At 43.9% G+C, this 21,478-nt stretch overlaps 1 protein-coding gene and 1 non-coding gene across 2 annotated transcripts; both read left to right on the top strand.

The window, feature by feature from the left end:
- Nucleotides 1-588: 588 nt before the first annotated feature.
- On the top strand, nucleotides 589-12,961 carry SLC25A3 (solute carrier family 25 member 3). Its single transcript, XM_077831868.1, has 8 exons — nucleotides 589-715; nucleotides 871-1,024; nucleotides 6,203-6,327; nucleotides 8,950-9,129; nucleotides 9,277-9,458; nucleotides 10,294-10,466; nucleotides 11,246-11,356; nucleotides 11,435-12,961. The coding sequence occupies exons 2-8, from the start codon at nucleotides 877-879 to the stop codon at nucleotides 11,593-11,595; spliced, it is 1,080 nt and encodes a 359-aa protein (XP_077687994.1). The 5' UTR covers nucleotides 589-715; nucleotides 871-876; the 3' UTR covers nucleotides 11,596-12,961.
- LOC144259737 (small nucleolar RNA SNORA53) lies at nucleotides 9,714-9,953 on the top strand. The gene has a single exon (XR_013344884.1). It is a non-coding gene; the product is annotated as a small nucleolar RNA SNORA53 (small nucleolar RNA).
- Nucleotides 12,962-21,478: the final 8,517 nt, after the last annotated feature.

The raw sequence follows: 21,478 nt of genomic DNA, 5'->3' as shown, positions 1-21,478 counted from the left end.
CCAGGCAGGGGATTTTGTGGGGCAGACCCTGGAGCTAACAATCAGGTACGTGTACTGAAGTACCTGCCACCGGCCTTACCTGTCTGGCTAACGGGGGCGGGCGGGGCCGCATTTTCTGCCTGGCTCTAAATCTGGCCCAACTACGCCGATGTCACAACTTGCCAAGGCCGCAGAGATGACCCGTTACAGCCCGCGCCACGGTGGAACCCCTTCACACCCGAGTTAGCGGGACTGATTTAAAACCACCTGGCAAATGTCCCCCGTGTAGACACAGAAGTGGACTGTCTAGACCCAGGACACTTTCCTTTCCGCTTCCATTGACACCAGCAGCGTCACCCCATCAGCCCCCCCCCCCCCCGCACTCAGCAAGGCTGGGCTAGGGCCAGGTCCCCAGTAGTCCGAGGAAAGTCATGACTCGCCCTGCCCCTCCCCCAACAGTCCTTGCACCGGACGCTAAGGGGGGGAAGGGGAGGTGTAAAGGAGTGCGCAGGCGTGAGAGAAGACGAGGGTTGGGTTTTCGAGGACGTCAGTGTGGTGACGTCTGTCCGCGGAGCTTCTCCGCCAATCACATCCCCACTTGTTGGCCGGCTGCCGCGCCCCCTGCGTCGGAGAAGGACAAAGTCTTTGAGCAGGGTCGCTATACGGCCTCTGAGCCGAGGTGCCGGTGGAGCAGCGGAACCTAGAGCGCGCGCCGCTACCGCCGCCATTTTAGAGGGTGAGTGTCAGTGAGCTGGGCTGAGCCGGCGCGTGCTCTCCCCGGAGCGCGCGGGACTGAGCTTCTGGGTCCTACTCGCTGCGGGGCTGCGGCCGGTGCCCCGGCGAGCGCGCGGCCGCTGCTAACTCCCGCTTCGTGGCCGCCTCTCTCCCCAGGCCGCCATGTTCTCGTCCGTCGCGCCGCTCGCCCGCCTAAACCCATTCCACGCGCCCCATTTGCAGCTGCTCCAGGACGGCGTGAGGAAGCGCCCGGACCCCACCGAGCCGCCCAGCCCCCGGAGGAGCCTGGCGGCTGCCGCTGTCGCCGAAGGTAAATGGAGCAGCTGGAAGGGAGGCTGCGGTCGCCCTCTCGAGTCACTCCGTCCCGGGGGTAGGACGGGCTCTGCCCGCCGGGGCTGGGAGGAGCTTGGACTACCCGTCTGCATGTCGGCCTGGCTGGGGAGGGGCCGCCTCGCGCGGGCCTCTGCAGTGCTCCTTGGAGGGCAAGGAAGGGCACGGGGCGTGGGAGGCGCGCCCAGTCTCGGCTCCTTCCTGGCTTGTGTCGGGTCCCAGGTGCTCAGGGTCCGGTCGCCCCGCGCCCGGGGCGACTCTGGGCCCGGCTCTGCCGCGGTAACCTTGGCGCGGTCAGGCCGCAGGCCTGTGTCCCCCGCTTCTGGGAGAGCCAGAGTGGACAGTTTCTCCAGTGCGTGAGCCCCTGAAACCTGTGCCAGGTGCTGGGACACAGGGCAGTGTGGCTGCTGCTAGTTCACAGCCACCCAGGGAAGCGCGGGCAGAGACTACAAGGCCTGCCAGTCATGTATTCCTTTCTCTACGTATTTCATTGGCACATGCCATAGACTAGGCCCACCATCCATGTCTTAAATTAAAGTAAGGGCACGTTATCTGTAGAAAGTAAATTTCCTGTGGCCCCCACCAGAGTTTTTAAAGGGAAGAGGAGTATCTTGCGAATGGAGGGAATAGATCTGGCATGTATTGAAAATCCTACATGGTTTGATTATTTTTTTTCCTGTAATGTGAACTCCATTTGAAGGATGTACAAATTCTGTAAATTTTTAAAAGTAATTGGATGCAAACTGGAAATCTAGACAACTTCATCAATTAGTCAAAGTACCACCCTCTTCTCTCTGAATATCCTAGCCAAATTTTCAGTGCTTCACAGTCATGAGTCTATGAAATGGTTTTTTTCTGTCTCAAAAAATTGATATAAAGGTATCTTCCTAGACATAAAGTGCTGTCAAACTCTGCAGTGTGGCAAATGAAAAATTCTATCATGTCATGGCCATAATCTTGTGTGGGTAACAATAGTAATTTAAAAAAAAAAAAAATCAGCGAGTGATGCGTGTATCAAGGAAAGTTTCCAGTTAATTAATAATACTGGCAGTTTTTTCTTCATTAGATCTCCATTCTCTTTACAAAGGAGGTCTGTATCACTATCTCCATTTTAGTATGAAACTCTGTCATAGAGGTGATTTGTCCAAGGACGCCTGGCAGGCCAGTGGCTGAGCTGAAAATAGAGCCCAGGTCTCCGGATACATGGTCCGGTGCTTTAGCCCAGGGGTGGGCAAACTTTTTGGCAGAGGGCCACATCGGGGTTGCAAAACTGTATGGAGGGCGGGTAGGGAAGGCTGTGCCTCCCCAAACAGTGGGCGGGAGCCAGGCTGTCTGCCCCCCTCAGATCCCCCAACCCATCCAACCCCCTCTGCTATTGTCCCCTGACTCTCCCCTCCTGGGACCCCCGCCCCTAACTGCCACCTGGGGCCCCACCCCCTATCCAACCCTCCCTGACTGCCCCCTGGGATCCCCTGCCCTTTATTCAACTCCCCCACCCCCAGGAGCTCACAGCCCTGCCACCCGCATGGAGCCAGCCCTGCAGTGGCATGGCTGTGGGGGAGGGGAGGACAGAAGGTGAGGGGCTGGGGGCTCAGGGGCCAGGCAGGATGGTCCTGTGGGCCGTAGTTAAACTGCTGGGATTTATTATAAAATGAATATGCAGCTAAGGTGACATCTTTTCTTAAAGAAAGATGGTCTCCTGCTTCATTATGTACTTTTCTCCCTTCTTGGTTGCACAGACGCTAATGTGCTGCAAAGACACTAAGAATGCCATAGAAGGATAAATTCAAGCTTTTCTTTAGTGATGAGTAACTGAGCACCTCACATACTAATTTATATTCCAGGATGTACAAAAGTGTAATCACCACTTCATAGATAACAGTGGCTTTCCCAAGGCTGCACACAGACACTGTGAACAGAATCCGTTAGTTTTGATGCTAGTCAAGTGCACCTAGCATAAGATCATCCTTTCTCTGTCAAGACTATTTTTAAAAGTGTAGTATATGACTTTTGTAGAATATGCCCTATATTAATACTGGCTTATCAGTTCTGTCCTATTATCATTTCAGAAAGGCTTTATTTGGTTCCTGAGGAAATAGCTATTGTACCTTTGATTGACTTTGTTCTAACCAAGACTCTGAATTATTCCTGAGAAACTGTAGAGGTGGTATTGACCACAGTGTATTCTTCTGGAAAATTGTCCCAGACTCCAACCTAAACAGAATAAAGGAAATAACTTAAACATTAATCTCTTTTATGTTTGGAGGCCATTTGATACTGTCCCTGGATCTTGACTTCCTAGTAAACTGAAGAAATGTAACACTGTCATTGTCTCTGCTGAATAATTTTATTATACAGTAACAAAGTTAAAAATACTTAAAAAGAAAAGGAGTCCTTGTGGCACCTTAGAGACTAACCAATTTATTTGAGCATGAGCTTTCGTGAGCTGCAGCTCACTTCATCCTTAGAGACTAACCAATTTATTTGAGCATGAGCTTTCGTGAGCTGCAGCTCACGAAAGCTCATGCTCAAATAAATTGGTTAGTCTCTAAGGTGCCACAAGGACTCCTTTTCTTTTTGCGAATACAGACTAACACGGCTGTTACTCTGAAACCTGTCAAAAATACTTAAGTGTGGCTTCATGTTCATCCAAGAATAAGACTCTGAAAGCATAACTTTTGGATGCAAGACTACTTTGAGTATTTCTGCTTTGGGATAATGGGAATCCTCCAGTAATAGGACTGAACATGTGTTTTCTTTCTGATTGAAAAGGCAAGAATACTGGATAAACTATGGTTTAAAAAAAAAAGTACACGCAACCTTTACATTTGAAATACTTTAAGCTCTTAAGCTAACAGGATACATACAATTACAAATGAATACATTTCAGAAATAAGCTGATAAGCTGATATATTGATTTAAATCACCAATTTTAATCATACATTAGCAAGCCAGAGAACTTTGATTAACTTATTCTGGTTTTGCATTTGAGTTTTCCTAAAGAGTTAGTTTTCATGGATTGGCATAAGCATTAAAACATGTTTACTTTTTTTAAAGTAAATATAGCCTAATAAACTTGATACTTGCTAACCAGGCGAATATACAGTATACAAACTTGCATAATTGTGTATATTTAGTGTCTTAATTTTTACTTTCTTATTATGTTAGAAAATGGTGAATGATGCATTTCTTCACTAGATTGATTTAGTGAGTGAGGAAAAAACAACTTGTGATTTGTCCCAGTCCACATTTGAATGGAAATTGGGTTAATGTAGAAACATTGAAAAACAGCTCTTGTGCCTCGTACTTGAGAGCCCAAGTTCAAGGTTATTCACCGACTTACCTTCCACTTCTTAGGGAGGTGGAGAACAGACCTCACAGGAGAGCGCGTTGCGATTGACTTAGCTTGTCTTCACCAGATGTAAACGCCTAAAGAACAGAAGCAACTCACAGGGTGGCATTTGTTGTGTGTAGTCACTTTACAGGTGAAATTAAACATTCAAAACCAGGCAGGCTAAAAACTTGCACATTTAATACATTAAAGTGAATAAGTCTGTTACATTACTAACTTACGATTCCATACAGTTTTAGATACAGAATTTGCTTCTGGTTGACCTTAATTTAAAAATCTGGACATGTTCTGGCTAGTACATTTAAGGACATCTTATTTAAACTTGAATCTTAATGTTTGAATTTGGCCATGTAGTATTGCAGGTCTCTGAGGCCCATATGAAAGTAGAGATGCTAAACCCTTTGACTGCTCCAATAAGAATAAGGAGTAAATTTGCTGGGAAGGTGGTGATTGCTGGGTTAAAGTATACTTACTTGCTGGATCCTGCTTTGTGGATCGTCTTGCATCATACCCTCTAATGGAGGGTCTAGTAAAACTGAAGCCCTTGCTGTTGGAAGGAAAGAGCTCTTTTTCCCAATAAGCCTTAATTGTTACTGCAAGGAAGCTACTTAGCCTTACTAAGGCTTCCAGCGTGTCCCTGCTTTTGTTTATATTCTCAAATATAAGAGTGAAATATGATTATCCTTTCACAGCTACTTTCTGGAGTCTTAATGGCAGCTGAGACATTGAACAAAAGGTCATATTTAGGCCAGTTTAAACACCATTTGGAATGGTTTATTAATGGAGTGAGTAGGGTGGGCCCATCACAGAAGGGGCAGGGTAGATCCTGGGTTGCACTTAAATCCCAAAAGTGGTCTTGTGCGTAAAAAGGTTGGAGATCACTGCACTAGAGGTATTGTTAAACCAGTTAGACTTCATGTATATGGGTTCTCTTACATATGTGCTTAATCATGCTCATGTAAGTGTCCTTACCAAAGCTGCACTGATTCAACTAACCTGGTCTTACAACCAGTGCATCATTGTGTAGACCAGGCCAGAGTCCTAACTGTTTCACTGCCTATCTCTTCAAAAGGCTTTCTTCAATCTGTTAAATTTTTGCTTGCACCTAAATAAAACTCAACTGTAAAGAATGAGGTGCACTACTAAATTAAAAACTTTAATATTTGGCTCAATATTTCATTAAAAGGACAAGCTCCCTCAGTGGAAACTTTGACAAATGAGAATGTAAATGGACAGTTTCAAGTTGGTAGGCCCAGAACTCAAACTAGCTGCTCTTTCTTTGGTCCAAAAAATTAGGAATGAAGCCAGGAGCCAGTGGCATAGTATCTGAGCTACCCATTAGTCAACTAGTATCGGTCTCAGGAAGATAGACATCATTAAGGCAACCACTTCCGTTTCCAATAATCCTCAAGCATATTAGATTGGATTTTAAACATGAAATACTAACAGTATCTTCTTCACAGGCTTGTACAGTTAAGTGTACAAACTTTAACACTTTTCTTTCTGATTAAACAGAGGAGTATAGCTGTGCATATGGCTCAGGCAGATTCTTTCTCCTTTGTGGCCTTGGTGGGATTATTAGCTGTGGCACAACACATACAGCATTGGTTCCCCTAGACCTGGTTAAATGCAGAATTCAGGTTTGTTTTGCATGTTGAATGTGGTAAAACTTACAAAGCATGGTAATGAAGTGTGATACATGTCTGCTAACAGAAGCTGGAGGAGTAAGTTATCCATCAAGCAAGATGTTCACCAGCTGTGCATGAGGCTTATATAAAAGCATGGTGTCTTTATTTTTTGCTGCAGAAGAATACAGTTGTGAATATGGCTCGCTCAAGTTTTATGCTCTCTGTGGTTTTGGTGGGGTCCTAAGTTGTGGCCTGACGCACACTGCAGTCGTACCTCTGGATTTAGTGAAATGTCGTATCCAGGTTTGTATCTGAAGGAAACAAATTCCAAAGCTTCTTTAACTTACTCTATTTTCGTATTTAGTCCAGAGGCTGTATGTTTGAGTTTTACAATGGGTATAGTGTAATACCTTAACACTAGTGCTAGGTAGAAAGAAGAAATAAGTAAGCTTTAATGTTCTTTTTGGATTAAATGAACATCCATTGGATTAATAAAAAGAACTTTGCATCCATGTGATGCAGATGAATGGTAGCATAGATGAATAGGGAAAACTTCTAACCACTTTAGGTAAAACAAATCCAGGCTGAAATCTCAATTACAGTTGAGAAACGTGCTTTTGAATAACTCATGGCAAAACTTTATTCAAAAGTTTGCCACCAATTGTCTTAAGTATCTTGTGACAAAGACTAGTGAAACACCTGTGTGGGGGGCATAGGAAAATATACCTGTTTCTCAGAATTCCGGAAGTAGGGGGAAATAAAACTACCTTCAGAGTATCTGAGATGCATGATGTGCATATGGTAAGAGTTATATGAAAATTAATACAGAGGACTTCTGTGCATGGATATTGGATTGAGTTTTTAATTTGAGGCTTTCTTATGAACAAATGGAAAATGCATAGCAGTTGGAAGCTAACGCTTGTGTTAAAATGATACTAAAACTTGGAATTACTTGAGTTTCCAGATCAAATTAATGCTTGCATGGTTAGCTATCAACGACTATACGAAAAATGTGTGTAGGCCAGCAGTCAAATGGTAAAACACGATTAAGTAGACTTGGAGAAACTGAATGCCCATTCCATTTGAATGTATACATTACTTGCATGGAAAAATAAGTATCTAATTATTATACATTCATTGGTTAATGGCACAACTAAGCAGCTGTTCAGCCAAAGGCTTATGCTCAAAGAGTGAGGTAGATTAAAGCACATCTCTAAACTGCTAGAAATTCACTGGCTTTCAGGTTACTGTGAGAGGTGAGCAGTGTTTCTAGAGCTAGTAGACATATAATTGTGGTAAAACTTCTGAGACTGGGAGAAATGGATGTGAACTTTATGCCTGTGCAACAGTTCCTGATTTCTTAAAGGAACAGTCTTGTTATCCTTTCATTTAGAATTGCATGTCATTCAGAAATCTCTAAACCTGCTTTAACGGTGGAAGTTGATGTATTTTTGGGGGCAGTTGTGATCCCGTTATGAAAGATGCAGTGAACTTAACTAGCATTCAGTCAAATACACTATACTTCAAGTGAAGGCATCATAAACTCTTGTACATGGTTTGGGTTGAAACCACTGCAGTCAAGTAAATATTCATGTTTTACCAAATAAAACCTGCAATTTGATAAATGTTTTACTTAAAGTAAACTTCCTTCTACTCTAAATAGAGGAATATTCATAATTTCTAAAAGTATGCAAGAAACTGAGCACTTCTGTAACGTTGTACTCTGAAACTGCCTCCATAAAACAGGCTCTAAAGAGCCATCGGATCCTGAATTTTAAAGTAATTAAATAGACATGCTTGACACTTCTGAGTTATTAACTTATAAACTGTCTCTTTAGTATACATGAAATCTAGTGTCTTTTGACTTTTTTAAAAGATCTGTGCTCCACCTGCTCCTTCGTCATCCCTGTCAGTTCTTATGGCTTTATATGGCATTCTCCTTTCATATTGCCCTGAGTCTCAAATAAGAGAAGCTAATGTCAAGTGTTAAATGCACAAAATCAAAAAATAGTGAGACTTCCTCTAAATCTTTATCACAATCTCATGATGTAGCAGTAGTATTAAATTGATTAGCTTCCTTTAGTATTTACAACAGTAAAGGTAGTCTAGCTCTAAGAACATTACTGAACTGAATACTGGATTATTACTGAAATATCACTCAAACATATTTTCACAAAGTTTACATCTTCTGCAGTGTGTTCCTGGTATACAGAAGTAAAAATAAGAACAGGAAATAAGACCGAAGGAAGGCGAGGCCTTGATAAGTCTATAGTGAGGTGGGCAACAAGTTAGGCCCAAGATTACTTAAGAATCTTCAGTAAGATTTTTATAATTCATATTTTTGTAGTTTCAAAAAACCCAATTAGTAACTGAAATACTACTTCTGTTGCTGAGCAAATGGTGAGGTGAGCTTAAGGGCTCAGTCTACACTTACATTTTATACTAGCATAGTCATGTCCAGTAAAATCACATTCTTAACTGACATTGCTGTTCTGGCATAATCCTTAAGTGTGGAAACAGCTATACTGATGTAACTGCTTATTCTAGTTCAGGGAACTGGCATAAGCACAGTTATGCCAGTATAAATGTGCCCACACTTGAAAGGTTGTGTGGAAAGCTATCCAGCAAAATTTCTAATGTAGTCAAAGGGCCACATCTTTTGAGGCTATAGATATGGAACAAACAGTAAAAATAACTTGAAATAGCATAATTTCTCATGTCAGTATCTACAGACTGAATTTCAGCTGACAGCGGCAAGCCTAATAATTGAGACTAGTTAACGACCATTAAGATTATAAGTAAAGGTGATTTTAGTGTAGAAATCTGTATAATGGCACTATGGGAAGAGGGTAGAAAACTTACTGTGGATGGGGGGTGTGGGAACCTACTGCCTGTACCATATAGCTAACTTTCCAATTTGTTTAGGTGGACCCACAAAAATACAAAAGCATCTTCAATGGATTCTCAGTTACAGTTAAAGAAGATGGCTTTCGTGGTCTGGCTAAGGGATGGGCTCCAACCTTTTTTGGATACTCAATGCAAGGGCTCTGCAAATTTGGTTTCTATGAAGTGTTCAAAGTTCTGTATGGTAACATTCTAGGAGAGGTAAGCTTTAAGTTGTCTACCACACTTTTTTGAAACCCAGTTTGTGTGTTGCATATTTGTGTAGCTAATTCACTTTACAACAGAAATACTGAATTCAGTTTGAAAGAATACTTCAGTATAAAATCTTTGTTTCCATTTGCATTTCAGGAGAATGCATATTTGTGGCGTACATCACTCTACTTGGCTGCCTCTGCCAGTGCAGAGTTTTTTGCTGATATTGCTCTGGCTCCAATGGAAGCTGCAAAGGTTCGCATCCAGACCCAGCCTGGATATGCTAACACTTTGAGACAAGCTGCTCCAAAAATGTTTGCAGAAGAAGGTGTATGGGCGTAAGTATCTGTATCAGTTTCTCTCCGCTGGAATATAAGAAGTTTCTTGATCCTTATTAGCGAAGGAAAATAATTCTTCTGTTTAGCCTTAACAGTGGCTATAGCATTAAGTAAAATCTTTGATGCTTTCTACCTTGTCATATATTGTACATAAATAGTGAAGGGTACTTTGAAGATTCTGTATATCAAAACAGAATATCAGGAAATCATTACATTGCTAAAACAGGATGCTGAAGTCAGCAAGTTAATGTAGTCAACATGTTCCTTAGATCCATCTTTGTGGATATCTCTTGTACTGAGTTCTGCTTGTTAACTTTAGTTTCTGGTAGTTCCAGTCAACTGATATTCAGCAACTTTTTGTTGTACAGTCAAAGATGCTTGAGTCATTGGCATGTGAGAGTAATATACCTGCACATTTGCCTGTGTTCTGATATCAATGGCTGTAGATCTACATGTCATTTCTCACTATCAGGACTTGGCTGGTATGCAGACATGAGTTATTAACTTGCACTTACAACAGGGAAATGACTACAAAATGGCATCACCTTGACTTTTCTCCTTCCTGTCATAACTGTTTATCTTTCTGACAAACACTTGAGCCTGTACAATTGTTTAAGTTGTTTCTTAGTAGATCGCACAAGCCAGAAACACAGCTTCACTTTTCAGGTCTGGCAGTTAGATTTCCTAACTAAAAGTAAGCAAACAACTTAGATATACAGGCCGCTGAGATAGTAAATTGGAGCTGCTTTAGTGCTGTCTAGTTTCTTTTCAGAGTAGAATTGCACTCCAGAGTAGGCTATTATTTGCTACAGTTCTGACTTTCTTCACTTTTAAGGTTCTACAAAGGTGTTGTTCCTTTGTGGATGAGACAGATTCCATACACAATGATGAAATTTGCCTGCTTTGAACGTACAGTTGAAGCTCTCTACAAGTATGTGGTTCCGAAGCCCCGGAGTGAATGTTCCAAGCCAGAACAATTGGTTGTCACATTTATAGCTGGCTACATTGGTAAGGAGGCCTTTGAACACTGATTCTTTCAGAAGTGTCTGAAAACTATGAACAATCTTATGTCCTGGGTTTTTACTACTGTGATTCCAGAAACTATAATTGAAAATTAGGTACTTTTTCTGAACATCTTAATGAGGTTAGATAGGGAAAAATTTACAAAACTTTTGTTAGGAAAAGAATGAGTAGCTACACGAAAAATGGTCTTGGTTTTATTGATTCTCAACTGAATTATGAAATGCCATGAACATTGCTCTTTATGTAAGGTGCAATCATGAGATCCTGTGTCTCCTAAGCTGTAAGAGGTACAGGTTTTGGCAGAAGGAGCACTAGTTTAGCAGAGCAAAGGAAGGCTTGCAGGAGGAAGTGATTACATAATTGACACCCTTAAATTTGTCAGAATGAAACTCCCTGTCTGCACTAAATTTGTCAGAATGAAACTCCTCTACACAGAGGAGATTTACAGGAGCAGAGCAGCGGTGCAAAGGGCCGCTCGGTTAGCGAATCAGATGGGCATTGACTCACTGTTGGGATAGGGTAGAGATTATCACAAGAGGTGAGGCTTGCATACGACTGCAGACCAGGGCTCCCAAGCCACACAAGAGCAGACTCTGTTCTGTCAGGATTTAAGAGCTATGGCAGCCATGTTCTCCCTGCTGCCTGGCTACTAAGTTGCACAGAAATGTGGCGCTGTTTCCATTAGCAGGTAACTGCTGTTAAGCGAAGTCCCTTTGATTCTACTATAGCAAACAGTAAATACTGTATTGATACATTTCTTTCAGCTGGTGTTTTCTGTGCCATTGTTTCTCATCCTGCTGACTCTGTGGTGTCTGTGCTGAACAAGGAAAAGGGCAGTTCGGCTTCACAGGTTCTTGTGAGGCTTGGATTCAAAGGTAAAAACTTTAACTTGGACAGGAGTTTTATGTATAATAATGTCTCCCAGTCACTAATGCTTATGCTTTACTCAACAGGGGTATGGAAGGGTCTGTTTGCTCGTATTATTATGATTGGTACGCTGACTGCACTACAGTGGTTCATCTACGATTCTGTCAAGGTTTATTTCAGACTTCCTCGTCCACCTCCACCTGAAATGCCAGAATCCCTAAAGAAGAAGCTGGCTGTAACTGAATAGACAAATCATGGACTGACTTTTCTGGTTGACCAGCATTAATGAGAAACTATGCTCATTAAACTTTTATATATTTGACCATGTAGGAAACTAAAATTCTGTAACTGATACAATTATTGGTTGTGCCCTTATCCCAAGTGAGGGTTCAAAAACTTCTATTGTCATTATCTGTTTAAATAAATGGGAACTAGGGTGATTAGTGTGTCATTTGGTATCATACATGTAAATTTAAAACTTTGCAAGAGCAAATACTGTACCTTGAACCTTTAAGTGAGCCCAAAGTTTAGAAGCTCTTGAAATGCAAGAACTGGCATCTCATAAAGGTCTCCAAGAGTCTCTCTCAGATCTTGAGAGAAGTAGTAAGCACCATGTCCCTAGCTATATCTGAAGAGCACAAATGTAGTTCTAGGGATACAAAGGTGGCATAAACTTGAATTTTGCATTTTAGTGATTTGGGGGCTGCTGGCTGATTCCAGGAGGCTGCCCCACAATTTATGGTAGTCTGAAGGAAGACACCATAACTTCAAGCAGCCAGCAGTCCTGACTGCGAAATGGCAGCCAGGGAAGTGCAGCATAGGGGGCACCCTGGGGCAGTGAAGAGGTGTCATCAGCCACTTACCTCGTAGGTCTCTTTTTCACTTGTCAGACCAGATAACTTATGCTGGCTTGTTGACCAGATTGTGCTTTTGGTGTGGTGCATAATCCATATGATGCATGGACTCTGTATGACAACCACCTATTTCAGTGATTCCCAACTTTAGTACAGAGCCTTTTTCTCTTTTATCAACCCACCCAGGTGCAACTTCATGGGGGGAGACGAAGGGTCTCGGTCATAGGCCAGTGTCCTCCTCCTTTGCTGTTGCTGCCACTGCCTCATCACCTCACTCACTAAAGGTGCATCAACCACCCACTGTAGCACCCTCTGCTCCAGCACTGCAACTCTAATCCCATCTTGGAGAGGAGGGGAGAACCCATGTGGGGTGGGAGGGTTCTCCCCTCCACTTTTCTGGTGTACTGTCTAGAGGGGTGTTAACTCTCTCTCCCTGTTCTGCTGCTACCATGGGAATGGCAACCAGATTTGATTATGTACATGCTGGCTTAGAAGTACAGAAAACTGCTTTCATTTTATGTATATCAAAGACTATGCTGTACCTGTCAAATACACTTGCTTTCCACTAGCACAGTATTGAAATTACTAGGTGTCTGCTTAAGTAATTCTTAGGGTATTTATTTGGAAGTATGTACTGGTTAAGAATAACAGTCTGGTTATAGACAATATGAATAGTTGTAATTCATTTACCTTTCTATCTAAAGAGATGATGCAGTGCACAATGATAAAATATAATAAACATCCAGCTTGGTTCTTGTAGTGCATGAGTACCTCTTGAAAATTTAATTTTGTTGTTGTATGATACTCTTCCAAAACTTCAACAGAAAAGAGAGGGGTGAGGCGAGAACTAGCAGAAACTTGGGTCAGTTGAAGTTCCTAGCTGAAGAACAGTGTAGATATGAGCTACTTTTTTTTCCCTCTAGCAGCTTGAGTGAAGAATGAGTCACAGGTGAAATCAACATAAAATGTTGGCAAATATTACAAAAAACCTCTTGAGCACTGGTTAGGAACACATACAATGTTAAGATGAACTGTGTAAGTAACTAAGATTAAGGCCAGAAATACATGCTGAATGCCCTTAATGACCAGGATATGAGTGATGGGTAGCACAGAAACAAGCTTTAAATTACCTTACCCATCACTGAAATCCACTATCATTTTCTTCACTGAAGACACTTCATAATGCCTTATTCTGTGACCTTACATATATTGTAAGGCTGCATAGGATGTATTGGTTTCTCCAAAACACAATTGTAGTATATCTTTACCAAACTAGGAAGTGCAAGAATAGTTTGAGGTTTCTAAGGTAAATGAACATAAGAACGGCCGTACTAGGTCTGACCAAAGGTCCATCTAGCCCAGTATCCTGTTGTCCAACTGGCAAGTACCAGGTGCCCTGGAGGGAGCAAACAGAACAGGTAACCATCAAGTGATCCATCCCTTGTCGCCCATTCCCAGCTTCTGGCAAACAAGTTAGGGACACCATCCCTGTCCATCCTGGCTAATAGCCATGGATAGACCTAGCCTCCATGAATTTATCTAGTTCTTTTTTAGAGCCCTGTTATAGTCTTGCCAGAGGATGTTGTGAAGGCCAAGGAATTTCAAAGGTTGAGTGTGCGTTGTGTGCGGGGGGGGGGGGGGGAAATACTTCCTTTGGTTAGTTTAAACTTGCTGCCTATTAATGTCCCAAGTTCTTTGTTATGAAAAGGAGTAAATAACACTTCCTCATTTACTTTCTCCACACCAGTCATGATTTGTAGACTTCTATATCACCCCGTCCCCCCAAAGTGGTTCTACCTACTGCCATCCTATACAATATTCTAGCAGCATTCTGGGGAATGAGGGTAAGATTTATGTAACATCACTCTTGTACTCCTTTTTAAAGAAGCTAAAGTGGGGGGATAAGCTTAGTTTCTTCTCCTGTTTCCTGCAGGAGCAGCATTTTTTCTGGCCAGCTGAATTTAGTTTTAAGTTTAGCTTTCTTCTGGCAGGATTACTGACTCTTCTGAGGCATAGGCTGTAGAAGTACTATACTAGATGTCTAGTATGTCATTCCATCACAGGCAAGAACTGAGTTACAACTAAACAGCTCCCATTTTTGGATACTCCATTTACATCCATCCTGGCTGGAGCTTTGTGTGTGTTTTTTTTTTTTTATTTTTGCTGTTACAGTTAATCTGAATTTCTAATATTCCACTGGTAATATCTAGTTGTTGCTATATGGATGTTCCTACACTTTTGTAATGGAAGTAATCTGTTTGGATGTCTATGTAAAATTACACTCCAAAATAACTCCAAGAATGAGGAAAAGTGCTGGTTAGGATCAGAAGGAATGGTGTGAATGAAGTTGAATCAGCAAAGGTAAGCTTAGCCCTGGTCTACACTAAGAGTTTAGGTCGAATTTAGCAGTATTAAATCGATGTAAACCTGCACCCGTCCACACGATGAAGCCCTTTTTTTCGACTTAAAGGGCTCTTAAAATCAATTTCTTTATCCACCTCTGACAAGTGGATTAGCGCTTAAATCGGCCTTGCCAGGTCGAATTTGAGGTACTGTGGACGCAATTAGACGGTATTGGCCTCCGGGAGCTGTCCCAGAGTGCTCTATTGTGACCGCTCTGGACAGCACTCTCAACTCAGATGCACTGGCCAGGTAGACAGGAAAAGGCCCGCAAACTTTTGAATTTCAATTTCCTGTTTGCATGGTCACCTGCAGCTTGCCATGCTGGCCAGAGCTCATCAGCAGAGGTGACCATGATGGAGTCCCAGAATCGCAAAAGAGCTCCAGCGTGGACCGAACAGGAGGTATGGGATCTGATCGCTGTATGGGGAGAGGAATCCGTGCTATCAGAACTCCGTTCCAGTTTTTGAAATGCCAAAATATTTGTCAAAATCTCCCAGGGCATGAAGGACAAAGGCCATAACAGGGACCCGAAGCAATGCCGCGTGAAACTTAAGGAGCTGAGGCAAGCCTACCAGAAAACCAGAGAGGCGAACAGCTGCTCTGGGTCAGAGCCCCAAACATGCTGCTTCTATGATGAGCTGCATGCCATTTTAGGGGGTTCAGCCACCACTACCCCAGCCATGTTGTTTGACTCCTTCAGTGGAGATGGAGGCAACACAGAGGCAGGTTTTGGAGACAAGGACGATGATAGCTCACAGCAAGCAAGCGGAGAAACCGGTTTTCCCGACAGCCAGGATCTCACTCTCACCCTGGACCTGGAGCCAGTACCCCCCAAACCCACCCAAGGCTGCCTCCCGGACCCGCCAGGCGGAGAAGGGACCTCTGGTGAGTGTACCTTTTTAAAATACTATACATGGTTTAAAAGCAAGTATGTTTAATTTGCCCTGGCATTTGCGGCTCTCCTGGATGTTCTCCCAAAACCTTTGCAAAAGGTTTCTGGGGAGGGCAGCCTTATTGCGTCCTTCATGGTAGGACACTTTACCACACCAGGCCAGAAGCATGTACTCGGGAATCATTGTAGAACAAAGCATTGCAGTGTATGTTTGCTGGCATTCAAACAACATCCGTTCTTTATCTGTGATATCATTCATGGTCACCTGGTTGAAATAGGGTGCTTTTCTTAAGGGGACATGCAGAGGTGCCCATTCCTGCTGGGCTGTTTGCCTGTGGCTGAACAGAAATGTTCCCTGCTGTTAGCTGGGGGGCGCTAGCCACGTGGTGTGGGGAGGCAAAATGCAACCTTAGAACGAAAGCACATGTGCTGTGTATGTAATGTTAACAGCAAGGTTTACCGTGAAAGAGTGTAGCCATTGTTCTAGAAAATGTCTTTTTAAATACCACTGCCTCTTTTTTTTTTTTTTTTTTTTCTCCACCAGCTGCATGTGTTTCAATGATCACAGGATCTTCTCCTTCCCAGAGGCTAGTGAAGATTAGAAGGTGAAAAAAATGCACTCGTGATAAAATATTCTCTGAGCTCATGGTTGCCTCCACGCAGTCGTCTGTGCTATGTCAGTGTGGGAGGATGACAATGTCAGAGTGCAGGAAAGCACAGTATGACCGGGAGGAGAGGTGGCGGGCTGAAGAGAGGGCTGAAGCTTAAATGTGGTGGCAGCATGATGAGAGGAGGCAGGATTTAATGCTGAGGCTGCTGGAGGATCAAACTAATACGCTCCAGCGTATGGTTGAGCTGCAGGAAAGGCAGCAGGAGCACAGACCGCCTCTACAGCCCCTGTGTAACCAACCGCCTTCCTCCCCAAGTTCCACAGCCTCTTCACCCAGATGCCCAAGAATGCGGTGGGGGGGGCCTCCGGCCACTCCACCCCAGAGGATTGCCCAAGCACCAGAAGGCTGGCATTCAATAAGTTTTTAAACTTTTAAAGTGCTGTGTGGCCTCGTGCTTCTCTCCTCCACCACCCCTCCTGGGCTACCTTGGTAATTATCATCCTATTTGTGTGATGAATGAATAAAGAATGCATGAATGTGAAGCAACAATGACTTTATTGTCTCTGACAGCGGTGATCGAAGGGAGGAGGGGAGAGTGGTTAGTTTACAGGGAAGTAGAGTGAACCAAGGGGCGGTGAGTTTCATCATGGAGAAACAAACAGAACTTTCACACCGTAACCTGTCCAGTCATGAAACTGGTTTCCAAAGCTTCTGTGATGCACATCACGCCCTCCTGTGCTCTTCTAACCGCCCTGGTGTCTGGCTGTGCGAAACCAGCAGCCAGGTGATTTGCCTCAACCTCCCACCCTGCCATAAACATCTCCCCTTTATTCTCACAGATTATTATGGAGCACACAGCAAGCAGTAATAACAGTGGGAATATTGGTTTCGCTGAGGTCTAACCGAGTCAGTAAACTGCACCAGCGCTCTTTTAAACGTCCAAATGCACATTCTACCCCCATTCTGCACTTGCTCAGCCTGTAGTTGAACAGCTCCTGACTACTGTCCAGACTGCCTGTGTATGGCTTCATGAGCCATGGCATTAAGGGGGTAGGCTGGGTCCCCAAGGATACATATAGGCATTTCGGCATCCCCAACGGTTATTTTCTGGTCTGGGAATAAAGTCCCTTGCAGCTTTTGAAACAGACCAGAGTTCCTGAAGATGCGAGCGTCATGTACCTTTCCCAGTCATCCCACGTTGATGTTGGTGAGACGTCCCTTGTGATACACCACTGCTTGCAGCACTATTGAAAAGTACCCCTTACGGTTTATGTACTCGCCGGCTTGGTGCTCCAGTGCCAAGATAGGGATATGGGTTCTGCCTATGGCCCCACCACAGTTCGGGAATCCCATTGCAGCAAAGCCATCCACTGTGACCTGCACATTTCCCAGGGTCACTACCCTTGATATCAGCAGATCTTTGATTGCATTGGCTACTTGCATCACAGCAGCCCCCACAGTAGATTTGGCCACTCCAAATTGATTCCCGACTGACCGGTAGCTGTCTGGCGTTGCAAGCTTCCACAGGGCTATTGCCACTCGCTTCTCAATTGTGTGGGCTGCTCTCATCTTGATATTCTTGCGCCTCAGGGCAGGGGAAAGCAAGTCACAAAGTTCCATGAAAGTGCCCTTATGCATGCAAAAGTTTCGCAACCACTGTGAATCATCCCAGACCCACAACACTATGCGGTCCCACCAGTCTGTGCTTGTTTCCCGATCCCAGAATCAGCATTCCACCACATGAACCTGGCCCATTAGCACCATGATGCCCACGTTGCCAGGGCCCCTGCTTTAAGAGAAGTCTGTGTCCATGTCCTCATCACTCATGTTACCGCGCTGATGTCGCCTACTCGCCTGGTATCGCTTTGCCAGGTTCTGGAGCTGCATATACTGCTAGATAATGCGCATGGTGTTTAATGTGCTCCTAATTGCCAAAGTGATCTGAGCGGGCTCCATGCTTGCCGTGGTATGGCGTCTGCACAGAAAAAAAGCGTGGAACGATTGTCTGCTGTTGCCCTGACGGAGGGAGGGGCAACTGACGACATGGCTTACAGGGTTGGCTTACAGGGAATTAAAATCAACAAAGGGGATGGCTTTGCGAGAAACTGAATGGCCACCTCAAGGATAGAACTCAAAACTGGGTTTGGCAGGCCATTGATTTCACAGAGGGAAGGAGGAGAAAATGAATACAAAACAAATCTGGTCTATTTCTTGTTTTGAGCCACTTCATCTATCTTTATACATCTTGCTGGCAGCATACTGTGCAGTACGACCGCTAGCCGTCATCATCTCCTGGGTGCTCAGCAGAAGACAGTGCAGTATGATGACTAGCCATCATCTTCTGCTGGCTGGAGGTTAAAAGACTGAATCGCCACCGAGACAAAACTTAAAAGGGAAATGACCTGGCTGAGTCACTGCCATGTTTGCCCAGGTGCCCGATTAAAAGAGCACCCAGGACTACATCGATGACGGTTACCAGTCATACTGCACTGTCTGCTGCCAAAAGGCAATTAACTGCTGCTGTGTAGCAATGCAGTACCACGTCTGCCAGCACCCAGGAGACATACGGTGACGGTTTGCTGAGCAGGCTCCATGCTTACCGTAGTATGGCGTCTGCACAGGTAACTCAGGAAAAAAGGCACAAAACGATTGTCTGCCCTTGCTTTCACGGAGAGAGGGAGGGAATGGGGGCCTGACGATATGTACCCAGAACCACCCGCAACAATGTTTTAGCCCCATCAGGCACTGGGATTTCTACCCAGAATTCAGATGGGCAGCGGAGACTGCGGGAACTGTGGGATAGCCACCCACAGTGCAACGCTCCGGAAGTCGACGGTTGCCTCGGTACTGTGGACACACTCTGCCGCCTGCATGCACTTAGAGCACTTGTGTGGGGACACACACAATCAACTGTATAAAACCGCTTTCTACAAAACTGACTTCTCTAAATTCGACCTAATTTCGTAGTGTAGACATACCCTTAGGCTGTGTCTACACTACAGACCTTATAGCATCACAGCTGTACTGCACTGCTGTAAGGCCTCCTGTGTAGGTGCTCTATGCTGACAGGAGAGAGCTCTCCCATTGGCATAATTAAACCACCCTCAATGAGTGGAGGGAGAATGTTTCCTAGTGACATAGCGCTGTCCACAACAGTATTATTGTCAGTGAAACTTACGTTGATTGGGGGAGTTCCCTCCCCCCCGACCAACAAAAGTTTGTCTGACAAAAGTGCTAGTATAGACCTAGCTTTAGGTGATGCAACTGCAAAATCAGTAAGCTACTATTACCCCTACATGTGCACATCTATCTTGTCCAGCAGTGTATTCCAGAAACCAAATCTGTAACACAATTGGGACATAAGCTGAAAAAGTTAATAATTGTAATATTGAGCCCTTATCTCTTTATACATCTTCGGTGCTCTGACTGGATGACTTTTGAGTGATGGCTTATTCCATCCATTCCAATAGGGAAGCACTAAAGTTGCTTAGGGTGTGGGATAGTATTGGTGGCCTGTGCTATACAGGAGGTCGTACAAGATGATGTGGTCCTTTCGGGCTCTAAATTCTCCTGCTGCTTCAGTAACTCACATTTGTTTTGTCCTTTATTCTCACTCTCTTGAGTTTTAGTGATGGAAATAGGTTTATTTTTTAGTTCTACTCAGTCGTTACAGGTTTGAATGACCCAAGAAGCAGAGGTGCTCTTATATGTACCCTAATTAAATGCTGGAGTCATTAAGACAGTATTAGTTGAAAACAGCTCCTTGAACACCCAGAACCATTCTCCAGCAGGAACATTAACCATGACAGATACCTCTTCCCTAGAGACTAGTATTCACCATTTCATTATTATACCTGGTTGAACTCATAATATTCCCACTGTTGTCCCCCTGCAGAAAGCTTGCTCTTCTGCCCAGACTGTTGCCTGTGGCCTGTGTCCCACCTGGATCTATCAGGCTGGAGCTCCTGAGCCTCTTTATTTTCCACTTACCATCTTCAATGAGCAAATATCAAAATGTTCAGATAAGCATCTCAGCAGTTGGCTGACTTGTCAATATTCCTTCAACTAGGCCCAAATGAACTTCTAATTTTTCATCATGACCATACAATTTCCCACATTGCAAACTGTACATATGCTACAAGATAAGGGACTGTGTAAATATATTTGGTCTAGAATGCATTTATCAGTTTGAATAATATCTCTATGCTGTTGATATATCTCACGTGGCCTGTGAAACTCTGGCTTTGAAATCCTTCTCATCACCCACCTGAGCCAGCTTATTCAGGGCCTGTAGAAGAGTCCTCAGTGTATTAATTTTGCACTCACTTTATAGCTTAGGTCAGGGGTGGCCAACCTGATGCTGAAAAGGAGTTAGAATTTACCAAAGTACATTGCCAAACAGTCACACTAATGCGTCAGCAGCCCCCCCTCCACTTCCAGCGCCTCCCATCCACCACCAATCAGCACCTTCCTGCACCTCCCAATCAGTTGTTTCCTAGCATGCAGGAGGCTCTGGGGGGGAGGAGCAAGGGCATGGCAGACTCAGGAAAGGGGTGGAGTGGGGGCAGGGCCTTTGGCAGGGGCAGAAGTTGAGCAGTAACCACCCCCCAGCACATTGGAAAGTTGGATCCAGCCCCAGAGTTGGTGCCTATACAAGGAGCCACATATTAACTTCTGAAGAGCCACATATGGCTCCAGAGCCACAGGTTGGCCACCCCTGGCTTAGGTTGTAAGGTCTTTTGGGTATGGGTTGCACTTTTGGGGTGTGTGCGGTGCCTAGCATATTGGACATACTACTAGAATACAAATGATGACATAAGTCTGAGGAAGAGATCATGCATGGCCTTTGGAATAAGTACTACTGACTGCCATAAAACTGTATACATGAAAAAGCCTGATTAAAATATAAGAGAACATGTATATATGGCAGATTCTAAGCAGTCCTTTGCTTTGAGTAACCACCTGACAAAATTATCATAGCTTCTAATATTTTGATCAACCTTTAGTTAAAGATCACTTCTACTAAGCAACCTATTTTTCTTTCAGAAAGTCACAACACAGGTTTCCCTATACACTTGCTGCTGCCACCCCACTTCTGATAACTGTTAGGAATTTACTTGATCTTCACAAACATAACTTGCTCCGGCTAATGTGCGTAGTAGATATCCAATTTTAATTTCCTGTTGGGAGCAATGACCTTTTTCTTTTGGTATGACTCCTCATAGAGTGATTGCCTTAAATACATTTTTAAAAAATCTTAAAATTCCTTTAAGACTTTGGTGCCCTCCAGAGGCGAGAATAGTGGGTTTCACTAGGTGGTGATTTCTACATATGTGATTGGTTTTATAGAGGAGAGAACCTAACGCTGCA

The sequence above is a fragment of the Eretmochelys imbricata genome, chromosome 1 (genome assembly GCF_965152235.1).
Source record: "Eretmochelys imbricata isolate rEreImb1 chromosome 1, rEreImb1.hap1, whole genome shotgun sequence".
In the NCBI taxonomy this organism is placed as follows: domain Eukaryota; kingdom Metazoa; phylum Chordata; order Testudines; family Cheloniidae; genus Eretmochelys; species Eretmochelys imbricata.
This window is presented reverse-complemented; position numbering and strand designations above follow the sequence as displayed.